This window comes from Gigantopelta aegis, chromosome 7 (genome assembly GCF_016097555.1).
Source record: "Gigantopelta aegis isolate Gae_Host chromosome 7, Gae_host_genome, whole genome shotgun sequence".
Classification (NCBI taxonomy): domain Eukaryota; kingdom Metazoa; phylum Mollusca; class Gastropoda; order Neomphalida; family Peltospiridae; genus Gigantopelta; species Gigantopelta aegis.
The window spans coordinates 4,099,593-4,112,126 of NC_054705.1; the positions used below are offsets into that span (position 1 = coordinate 4,099,593).

The 12,534-nt window shown below is 35.6% G+C and overlaps 1 protein-coding gene across 4 annotated transcripts in view; it reads right to left on the reverse strand.

The window, feature by feature from the left end:
• Positions 1-1,997: 1,997 nt before the first annotated feature.
• The window catches only part of LOC121377352 (probable enoyl-CoA hydratase), a 28,292-nt gene continuing 17,755 nt past the window's right edge, over positions 1,998-12,534 (reverse strand). The window contains exons 1-3 of one of the 4 annotated variants that reach the window (XM_041505307.1): positions 10,973-11,056; positions 6,939-8,150; positions 1,998-3,025 (exon numbers count right to left, since the gene is read on the reverse strand). In XM_041505307.1, the coding sequence (XP_041361241.1) occupies positions 2,948-3,025; positions 6,939-8,150 (1,290 nt within the window). In that variant the 5' untranslated portion in view covers positions 10,973-11,056 and the 3' untranslated portion in view covers positions 1,998-2,947. Of the gene's footprint in view, positions 3,026-6,938; positions 8,151-10,972; positions 11,147-12,534 lie in introns of those variants that run through there. The other 3 variants (XM_041505311.1, XM_041505309.1, XM_041505310.1) reach the window with 3 other exon arrangements.

The following is a 12,534-nucleotide window of genomic DNA, read 5'->3' on the forward strand; positions in this document are numbered from 1 at the left end:
GAGAATATCGTTGTTAACAATAATTTGAAAAGAAGATGTCGGAATACCAAGAAAGTAGGTTTTTTTAAATTTATCGGACGATCATGAAATTCCTCCTATCCAACAGAGCCACAATGAACAGCTTGTTTCTTTTGTTAAACGACACCACTAGAGCTCACTGATTTATTAATGATTGGTTACTGAATGTCAAACATTTGGTCATTTTGAGTCTTAGAGAGGAAACCCGCTACATTTTTGAATTAGTAGCAAGATATCTTCTATATGTACCCTCTTACGTACAAGACAGCACATACCACAGCCTTTGAAACAAGACAGATCCACTTCATAATACCAAGTGCTATCCTGTTTGTTGGAGGGTGTATATAAAAGATCCCTTGCAACTAATGAAAACAAATGTAGCTGGTTTCCCCTCTACAACTGTCAAAATGACCAGTGTCTTGACATCCAATAGCCAACCTGCCTTGGTGGCGTCGTGGTTAGGCCATTGGCCTACGGGCTGGTAGGTACTGGGTTCGGATCCCATTCGAGGCATGGGATTTTTAATCCAGATACCGACTCCAAACCCTGAGTGAGTGCTCCGTAAGGCTCAATGGGTAGGTTTAAACCACTAGCACCAACCAGTGATCCATAACTGGTTCAACAAAGGCCATGGTTTGTGCTATCCTGCCTGTGGGAAGTGCAAATAAAAGATCCCTTGCTGCTAATCGGAAAGAGTAGCCCATGTAGTGGCAACAGCGGGTTTCCTCTCAAAATCTGTGTGGTCCTTAACCATATGTCTGACGCCATATAACTGTAAATAAAATGTGTTGAGTGCGTCGTTAAATAAAACATTTCTAATTTTGACATATACATGTAGTCTTACAGAGAAAACCTGCTACATTTTTTCCATTAGTAGCAAGGAATATTTTATATGCACCATCCCAGACAGGATAGCACATACCACAGCCTTTGATATACCAGTCGTGGTGCACTGGCTGGAAAGAGAAATAGCCCAATGGGCCCACCAACGGGGATCGATCTGAAACTGAATGGGCATCAAGCGAGCACTTTACTACTGGACTATGACCCGCCCCGGTCACCTGACAAGTGCTAAATTGCCAGTTTACTTGAATCATGATAATCTGACAATACAAATGGTGACTGTAGGATAAAGTAACTGTTTTATATACTTATTAAAATCTCACCATAGTGATAAAGACATTTTGAAACCATGTGATACCGTATATCGCTGTGTATTAGCCGACTCCATGCATTAGCCGACCCCCTAGTTTCACCCTCCAAATCGGCTTTAAAATTATAGACCTTGTATATAAGCCGACCCCCCTATATAAAACTAACCAAGTCAGATGTCTGTGTGGTCTACAAAATGACAAAGTACATCTGCTTTCAAACGTCATTTGTCACAGCAAACTTATCCGGAAGCAGTAGCCGATTTCTGTTTATAGAAACGGTGTCCGGTTAATTTATTTCTCGTAAAATATAAGTACCAAGATAGCGAAATATACCTAAACATTCTTGATTGCAGCCACACGTTAAAAACACAGTGACTGTTTGCATTGTTGATTGTGCTAATCGGTCTTTTCATTACTACATGTAGTCGGCTATACCCTACCATACCCAACCACCCGTGTCGATTAATCCCAAGCCGACAAACAAAACAAATGAAGCTGGAACAATTAACGTGTTCACCGGTTTAGTAAGCAGTTTTGTAATGACACGTGACCTGCAAAGTTTTCCGAAATTGTTTTGATCGGTCACCATTTATTGTTGTTTAAACAGATAAATATTACTAAATAACTTTTAAACACCAACATTTATTAAAGATGAACATATATATACAATTTTAATATCTTTTATTTGTAATAGCTTGTGTTAAAATGCAATATTGAACCTTTATGAAAGCGGAAATGCAGAGCACAATAATGACAATAGATCGAGTCAAGCCGTGACGTCACTATTCTAACTTTACATTTCCAATAAAATGTTGACTCCTTAGATAAGCCGACCCCAGCCTTTGACTTGATAAATTTTGTATCAAAAAGTCGGCTAATACACAGCGATATACGGTAGTCTTTATCTCATATTGCACATACATGTATCATACCGGAACTTTAAAAATATCTTCATTGGAGTTAGTGCCCTTTTGTTACTTAAGTCATACATGACTAACAAATAACTACTTACGTCATATATGACTCACAAATAATTACTTACGTCATATATGACTCACAAATAATTACTTACGTCATATACGACTCACAAATAATTACTTTCATCATATATGACTCACAGATAATTACTTACGTCATATATAACTCACAAATAATTACTTACGTCATATATGATTTACAAACTATGTCGCATCTTGTTTAAAACTTATAGATAGATTGCCGTAGAATATGATTGTTAACTTTAAGCAAATCGATGAAAGTACCGGTAGTCCTACTGATCATAAATTTAAGATACACCCCGCCGTAAGATAAAACCATGGTGGCTGGTCAATGCTAGGTACATAGCTAAGTTTCAAGTTAGTGTCGACAAAAACAAGAGAAAAAAAATGAAGAAATTTTTAGACATTAAAATTAAAACCTACACTTTTTGCAGTCTTTACATTTACCAGTCATGTGTGTTGATATAAATTAAAAAATTAAAAATCAATCTAGTAGAATTGTTTTTAATTTAGCTGCCATTTCATATGTTGTATCCATTTTCTAAAAAACATGAATACAGCAAACTTGCTAGATATAAAACATGTTCTACTGAAATGAACTCACAGGTGAGATATATCTTTTTGTACAAATGTCACACTCACACAGAGAACGATCAATCACAGGATACTCTTTCAAAGTGAGGTACATCTGTATGTACACACACATGTCCCATGTTCACTGGACATGACACATGCTCTGTGGAATCAAACTAACAGAATACTGTCCCCAGCACATCATCACTCTCTCTCACAGCTTTGAATTGGCAGTGTTGAATTTTCCATGGCGACCAAGACCATCCACAAATTTCTTAGCACCTGTATTAAAAATAAAACACAATAATGAAATAAATTCAAAGGGAGGTAACCTGGTACTGCAGGGTTGAAAATTAACATGAAAACCATGGTTGCCAGCAGGGCCAGTTGAAGAAAAATCTTACTGGCCCTTCTCAAATTCAACTAGCCCTCCAATTTAATTACACAGCCACAATAAAAACTAGAATGTTCTTTGTTGAATATTAACTATGTATAATAATAACCATGTATATATAGTCCGTTTGTGTCAAAAGGAACCCGATGAAATGGCATGTAACTTCATAACGAATAAAGTTAAAATTCATATTAGAAACATATTATTAAGTTTTAAACTCATACCAACCCAAATAACATTTAAAGAAAAAAATAATCCAGTATAAATAAAAAAGTTACTTCAAAACATACAAATTAAATATAAGTTTTAATACAGGGATAAAACAAATGCTAGAACAGCCAAGGTATGCAGCTTCACTCTTGCACTGTCTCTTAAGTAATCGATAATGCAGTACAAAGAGACTAAAGGTAGAACTGCGCATGTTTTAGTATATTAGTCTGAGAATGGCAATCTTCTTTATGGACCTGTGGAGAGGTCGTTCAGTGTGGAGAAGAACTTTCCAGTAAAGGATTTTCCCAGGAGTGGCTGTCATCCCAAAGATGAGGCACTAGATAAAAGATTCATGGAATCATCCACAATTTTGTCAAATTCCCATTCGACTCTGCACTGTGCAGAGAAACAGCCATGATCTCATATTATGGTTTTGTCGTTCAGATTACCTTAGATGTTCCATCAACTGCCTTAAAACCGTGTAGCTGATCTCGTATTACGGTTTTGTCGTTCAGATTACCTTAGATGCTCCAGCAATTGCCTTAAAACCTGTAGCCGATCTCGTATTACGGTTTTGTCATTCAGATTACCTTAGATGTTCCATCAACTGCCTTAAAACCTGTAGCCGATCTCGTATTACGGTTTTGTCGTTCAGATTACCTTAGATGTTCCATCAACTGCCTTAAAACCTGTAGCCGATCTCGCATTACGGTTTTGTCGTTCAAATTACCGTAGATGCTCCATCAATTGCCTTAAAACTTGTAGCCTATCAGAAAAGATTTATCCTATGCAGTTCTATAAATATATATTGTTTTTATTTACACTGAACTTTTTTACACCAAAAAACATTATTTCATATGATATGGGTTTACAATTTAATAAATTAATATGTTTTTATATGAATTTTACCTTTAGGCCTACATGCCAATTAACCGACTTTTGAAATAATCCCTGTAGTAATGGAACATTTCATTGTTAATGGGAGTTAAAAGTACAAGATAAATTTTGATTTTGTCCCAGAATATATTAAGCTAATTAAATATGATTAATTTGTACCATATAACATTAAATAATGTCAAAAAATAGGTCTACTTGATAATTATGGTGTATCCAGTCCAATAAGCCGAGAACTTCAAGATTACAAAAAAACCATAAGCGTCTGTAATATGTTTTGAGCTATATTTTTTAAAAGCCCCGGACCAAAATCACAGAAGCTGAGGCCGAGTCTGGTAAGTCTAGCATTGTCAAAATATAGAACATGTTTTATAATATCGTCTGATGCCAGATCTGTAGTTCGTGCCAGCACAGAAGCGGCATGTTTTGACACATTCGATTCAGTTTCAATGCGTTTATTTTTCGTCTAAGACCATATTCACCAGACCTTAAAATCGATGGTCGACCAATGGACTACCTTTGTAAAATGCATAGTCACCCATAGCCAATAACTGTCGCCATGGTCCACCTGGCTGCTGCTAATTTTCAACCCTGGTACTGGATCCAGTTTTACTATTAAACTTGTACTCCATTAAATTGGTCAAAATGCCAACAAGCAATGCTCAAGAAATATGAATGACTAAATGGTAATACATGGTCAGGCCTGTATTTCTGCACAATGCAGTCGAATTGGCATTTGGCAAAACAGTGGTCGATTCCATGAATCTCTGTCTAGTTCCTCTTTTATAGGAGGAAAGCCACTCCCAAGGAAATCCTTAACCGGAGCCAATTTCACAAAATGTTGTAAGTTTACGTCTGCGACTAGCAGTTATGCCGGGTATACATTTACATGTGTTTGGAAAATGGAGCATTTTAAGGACGAATGGAAATGAAATATGTGTATTTCTAACTATATTTGTTGTACTATAATAGTTATGAGAATTGTGGTTTAGTTGTAGATTTACGTTTACGTGCAAAACCGGGATTATGTTTAGTGAAATTGGGCCCTGGACAATACATTTGTCTTGCACCTGCAAGGAGCACCCCCACCAGCAGACTAGTTTACTAAATCAAAACTGGGCTTATGATGTTTACTGAAATTGGGCCCTGGACAATACATTTGTCTTGCACCTGCAAGGAGCACCCTCACCAGCTGACTAGTTTACTAAATCAAAACTGGCACTGGACAGAGCTCATTAGTACAGCTGTGATGACATGCACAATCTACTTCATGCCGTGATTATACAGTTTCTGTATACACACACTTATTACAGATGTGAAACCGATCAATGTATTATTTTGTATATATCTGTTTCTGTATAGATACACTTGTTACGGACGTGAAACCGATCAATGTATTATTTAGTATATATCTGTTTCTGTGTACACACATTTATTACAGATGTGAAACCGATCAATGTATTATTTTGTATATATCTGTTTCTGTATAGACACACTTGTTACGGACGTGAAACCGATCAATGTATTATTTAGTATATATCTGTTTCTGTGTACACACACTTGTTACGGACGTGAAACCGATCAATGTATTATTTTGTATATATCCGTTTCTGTATAGACACACTTGTTACAGACGTGAAACCGATCAATGTATTATTTAGTATATATCTGTTTCTGTGTACACACACTTGTTACGGACGTGAAACCGATCAATGTATTATTTTGTATATATCTGTTTCTGTATAGACACACTTGTTACGGACGTGAAACCGATCAATGTATTATTTAGTATATATCTGTTTCTGTGTACACACACTTTGTTACGGACGTGAAACCGATCAATATATTATTTAGTATATATCTGTTTCTGTGTACACACACTTGTTACGGACATGAAACCGATCAATGTATTATTTAGTATATATCTGTTTCTGTGTACACACTTGTTACGGACGTGAAACCGATCAATGTATTATTTAGTATATATCTGTTTCTGTGTACACACACTTGTTACGGACGTGAAACCGATCAATGTATTATTTAGTATATATCTGTTTCTGTGTACACACATTTATTACAGATGTGAAACCGATCAATGTATTATTTTGTATATATCTGTTTCTGTATAGACACACTTGATACGGACGTGAAACCGATCAATGTATTATTTAGTATATATCTGTTTCTGTGTACACACACTTTGTTACGGACGTGAAACCGATCAATATATTATTTAGTATATATCTGTTTCTGTGTACACACACTTGTTACGGACATGAAACCGATCAATGTATTATTTAGTATATATCTGTTTCTGTGTACACACTTGTTACGGACGTGAAACCGATCAATGTATTATTTAGTATATATCTGTTTCTGTGTACACACACTTGTTACGGACGTGAAACCGATCAATGTATTATTTAGTATATATCTGTTTCTGTGTACACACATTTATTACAGATGTGAAACCGATCAATGTATTATTTTGTATATATCTGTTTCTGTATAGACACACTTGATACGGACGTGAAACCGATCAATGTATTATTTAGTATATATCTGTTTCTGTGTACACACACTTGTTACGGACGTGAAACCGATCAATGTATTATTTAGTATATATTCTTGTTTGTGGTGCTACACGACGAAATCCTCACTGCATCCCTCTCATGCTTTTATGTAACAGGTGTATACCTTCTGTGCTGCAACAACCTTGTTCAGCGTCAACAGTTTCAATCCCACATTGGTGCAGTATTCACAAAGGCACTGTCTTACACGTGCCTGTGCCATTAGCTTCACGTTTGATGGTCGACACTTTGCAAATGTAGAAAAACTGACTCTAAGTCCCGTTTCTTCAAAGCGCTTGTGAAGATCGCGGAGAGGTTGTGTTAAGAGTAATGTGCTTTTCCCTGTCTTTTTACTGACACGTTTTTGGTCAGGCAGTTGTGTAGCTTCCTGCTGAAGAAACTCAGCAGCTTTCTTCTCTGCTTCTTTCTTAATTCCCATAGGCTTGTGCTTAGGCTTTTCATGTCTTTGCAAGGTTTTTCTGTTTATGCCGAGCAGAGAACTCCTCATTCTGTAAGAGCCACCCACCTTGCATACACTGAGAAGAAGACGGCGAGTCAAACGATTACCAAAAAGGTTTTTGCAACGTAAACGATGCACAGCTTTGAGGAACAGACGTCCCATATGCTGCTCTTTATGTTGTTTCTCCCCCTGAAGTAAGTTCAGTTTCTTAAACAGTTGTTGCTTTCTTGGCGAAGATTGACTCACTAGTGCTGTTACGGTCGACACAAACTTTCGTGGACTTTTAGATAGGGCACATCTAGCTCTCTGCAAGGCTTTGCGCTGAGCAACCGGTGTGCGACTTTCAATCAATTCGGCATCCATCTGACCATTATCCGTTTCACTTGGAATGGACACTGAAATTTTCATCCATTCAGACTCCTTTTTCTGCTTGTAGAATTCCCTCCTAGCCTCTTTCTTTCGTCTCTTTTGCTGTGGGGTCATTTCTTCTCTCTGCTTCTTCTTTTGTATTCGCCACTTCTCTCTTTGTCGATTGTCGGCAGCAATGTCCTGTCGGGTCGTCACCTTTTTAGTATTTTCCTTTTGTTTCTCCTCCTTTCGATACTTCTGCACTCTTTCTCTGGAAATAATTTTTTCTTTTGCCTTCTGCTCCTCTGACCTAGTTTCTTGAAATTTCTTGCATTTTTTCCTGTTTTTATCCAAGTAATCTTGGTATTTTTCTGGATTTTGGTTTTTCATTTTCTCTCTCCATGCTTTGACTCTCTCTGCATTTGTCATCCTGCATATTGGAGGGGGAGGTAGGAGTTGTAGTGGGGACTCTGGAGCCTGCAGCTGTATTTCCTTGCATATTAGGCGGGTGGATTTGCGTGAAGATGTCATCTATTTAATTTAAAAAACCACAAACAATATTAACAACACCCTAGCACAAAAATACATCAGCAGCAAGGGATCTTTTATATGCACCATCCCACAAACAGGATAGTACATACCACGGCCTTTGATATACCAGTTGTGGTGCACTGACTGGAACGAGAAATAGGCCAATGGGCCCACCGACCGCGCATTGAGCGAACGCTTTACCACTGGGCTATGTTCTGCCCCTTAAACTGTTTTAAAGGCTAAATCAAACAGCACATAGCAATGTATAATAATAATAATAATAATAATATACAACACCAGTATAATTGTGATTCATCTCAAAACAATTTTGTGACTTTTCTACTTACACAATCAGTCAAGTTAAAGAATAAAGACATGTGACATTGATATGGCAAATTCTCGATCATGTAATTCATGACAACCTGACTGCTTTGCAGTTGCTTTCCATGACAAAATACTGAAGTTTTATTAAAAAAAAAAAAAAAAAAAAAAATAAAGGGGAAAAAAAAGAAAAGAAGAAAGTTTAGCATGAAATCATTAAGCATGAAATTACTTATTATTTGTTCAATCATATCAAACTTTGACTCGCGTAAACCAACTAGAAATAGCATCGGTACACATTATAAGCTTTATGTGTACGGTCGCTTCACAGACACGGGCGAATGTTGTGTCCAGTAACGAACGTATATTTGGTCTACCGCACACGTTCGTGTCCTGTATCGACCATTACAACTATTGGCTTTGTTTGCTAAACTTACGAGATTACCGTTTTAATTTTGTATATTAATATCTTATAATGATAAATAAATACATCCACTGTGTCAAAGACCTACCCTACCTTTTTTAAAAACTTGATCGAACCCATTTTTTTAAATAAAGCCGACAATTGTGTAAAATTGACTATAAGAAACAAAGCTAACTCATTCACAAAACCTGCTAAAATTTCGATATCATTTTTTTTTTTTTTTTTTTTTTTTATCTGAACGACACACGTCAATAGTAATAACACCTGAACATTAAACAAAATCTAAATACAAAAGAAAATAATTTATCAATGATAATCTTACCTTTCCGTGAGATCATTCTTGATCATGTACGGTCATTACATGGAAATTTCCTTGAAGACACCAAACATATCACGTGGGTTTGTACTAAAACGTTTCCTTCTTTCCAAACCGCTAACACGCGCGTATGAATACACTTATAAACTATAGTGCCAGATACTTTTACTTTAAAATGTATTGATTATTTTTTATGCATGGTCGTTTCATGCAAAAATTGACACCATACTAGACGCTAAAACTTAACGATTATTTACCGTATCATTAATTTCGCAATGATGGCCAAAAATAGGACATTCGTGTTCTGCCATGGTCATTTCCGACATAGGTGTGAAAAAATAGTTCCCAGTAAATGTGTTTACTGTAAAATGCGAGTTTTAATGTTTTCGTTCGAGGTGGACACGACGAGTAACGACCGTTACAACAAATTTATTGTATTCTAGTTAAATAAATATAGATAAATCAAGCAAAATGTGTGCTAAGAGTAGTACGAATACTTCTTCCAAATGGTTCTGTGTTGTATTTAAACCAAACCATTGTGTTTAGTCGATGTAATTGCATCGTGTTCAACAGACCGGTCAACATGTCACAAATCGGCCATGTTTTCCATACATCATTTTAGCATAATTCTTCAGTTTACAAAGAAACAAGATCACACAAGTTGTTGATTTTGTTTATCCTGTCTCTTTATTATACCATCATCATGACACAATTGCAAGTTGACCAATAGCATGAAATAAAAAAATATTACGATCTTTCAAAACGACCAACCCATAACGAACCACCTTTTCTGAGAACAACCCATATATCTGTTTCTGTGTACACACACTTGTTACGGACGTGAAACCGATCAATATATTATTTAGTATATATCTGTTTCTGTGTACACACACTTGTTACGGACGTGAAACCGATCAATGTATTATTTAGTATATATCTGTTTCTGTGTATACACTTGTTACAGATGTGAAACCGATCAATGTATTATTTAGTATATATCTGTTTCTGTGTACACACACTTGTTACGGACGTGAAACTGATCAATGTATTATTTAGTATATATCTGTTTCTGTATACACACACTTGTTACAGACGTGAAACCGATCAATGTATTATTTAGTATATATCTGTTTCTGTATACACACACTTGTTACAAACGTGAAACCGATCAATGTATTATTTAGTATATATCTGTTTCTGTGTACACCGATCAATGTATTATTTAGTATACATCTGTTTCTGTGTACACCGATCAATGTATTATTCTGTTTCCACTGAACAAAGCATTCTACAATGTTTTTTATCTCTTTCTGTCGAAGTTGGTAAACTGAACATCCTTTTCACATAACAACACTTGAGTGCCAAATGCGGCTTATGGCAATACACAAGTAACTACAGTACACCTACACAGAAATTTATTATTTAACAAGCATTCTGAGAGTACTGCTAAAGCAATACATGTCCCCTACCGGGCCCCAACATATTTTCTTATCTCCTAAATTCAAGGAACACAACTGTCAAAAGTGGGTAATCGTCATGAAAGTCAAACAAGATCTGTATCAATACATGATAAAGCTATACACCAAATGTCAGCTACGTATCTCAAGGCATTGTGAAAAACACACCCAGAAAACTCTATTTAGGAAGGAAGGAAATGGTCTATTCAACGACACACTCAACACATTTTATTTACGGTTATATGGTGTCTGTATATGTAGGACAGACAAGACAGATGGACGGAGATGAAGCCTATATAGTTACCTTTTACAGATTCTTCCTCGATGACTTTTATCCCATTCTCGAACTCGAACTGAAAGGCATCTACCGTACTCTTGGCATCATACGCGCTGTAATACGCTGACCGGCGGTCAGCTTTCATACACATCTGAGGGTGTTTAGCAATCTCTTTAGCCAACTGCACCGACTGTCCCAACGCTGTCAATTAAAAGAAAGGAAGGTAACATTAACACCACACACCACGTTTAAACAGCAGTTGGTAGGGGTTTGAGGTTGGAAGAAATGGTCATGATTGGAGATGTTTAATCACTGATAACAATTAATTTTATGTATTTTTTATTTTTTGAGTACTGTGAAAATGACAATTATATTATTTTATAGTTACCCAGTAATTGTCATTTACTTTGGCATATAAACCTAATAGTCTTGCATCTAACCAAATTTTGAGAGGGTACCACAATTTTTTTTTTTTTTAAATCAAATTTATTTATTGAACTTATAAATTATGAAAAGTTTTAATTTTTGTAAACGAAAATGAAAAACCTTTTAAAAATAGAAAATGCCTCAGAATGAATAACCATTAAAAAGAACATACATTGTACTTATGTAGGCACACACATACATAGACACACTGACAGACATAGACACACATACATAGACACACATACAAACATAGACACACTGACACATACATGTATACCTTTGGGTTTTTTATCAACAGTTTATAAATCTAGTCTACATTTAATTTTATTAACAGTTAATAAATTGACTGTATATACCTGTATATAGCCTCCATTTGCTTATAGGTATAGTACTAAACCAAATAACTTCCGACTGGGTCAAAGTTTGAGGTGCACCCAACTTTTGATAGAGAAGTGAACACCACAAGTCCTGTGATTGGTTATAAATGTGAGTGTGTTGGTTGTAAAAAATAATAGTTTTATTTGGGTCAAATATGCAATTGTATTTCATCTAGTACCACTGTGTCAAGTAGCCTTGTGCTTGAAACATGTATGGGGTACCTGTAGTATACACCCTATAGTACATATTCAGTGCATAATAAAAAATATTATGATTTTGTCATTTTATTTAATTAAATTATACTGGTTGGTTAATTAGCCATCACTCGGCCATGCAAGTTCACAATGACCTTGACAATAATCACTTTACATGGCTCTGAATGGAGTATGAATAAAAGTTATCACTGAAGAAAGTTGGTTTTGGCCTATAATTCATACTGTAAAGATTTCAACAATTTCTTTTTACATGGTATTTGACTTGCCATATACAACTGCTCTTAAATATGGTATTATATATAGGCAACCTGAACAAAGATTTTAATAGCAATTTATTTTTATATTAAAAATAGCATGTGCCAATAGTCGGTTAATGTCTTTAGTTTCCATTCACATACATGTAGTTAATTTTTCTTGTATGAAATTCTAAAAACTCAAATTTGTAAAGAACTTGATTTTTATTGTCATTTTTACATATTCATAGGGTGTTAAGTTATATTTTAGACAAATTTGTAGTTTTATGCAAAATATAAAGTAAATTTGAAGAAAAACTTTACCAAAAACATAATT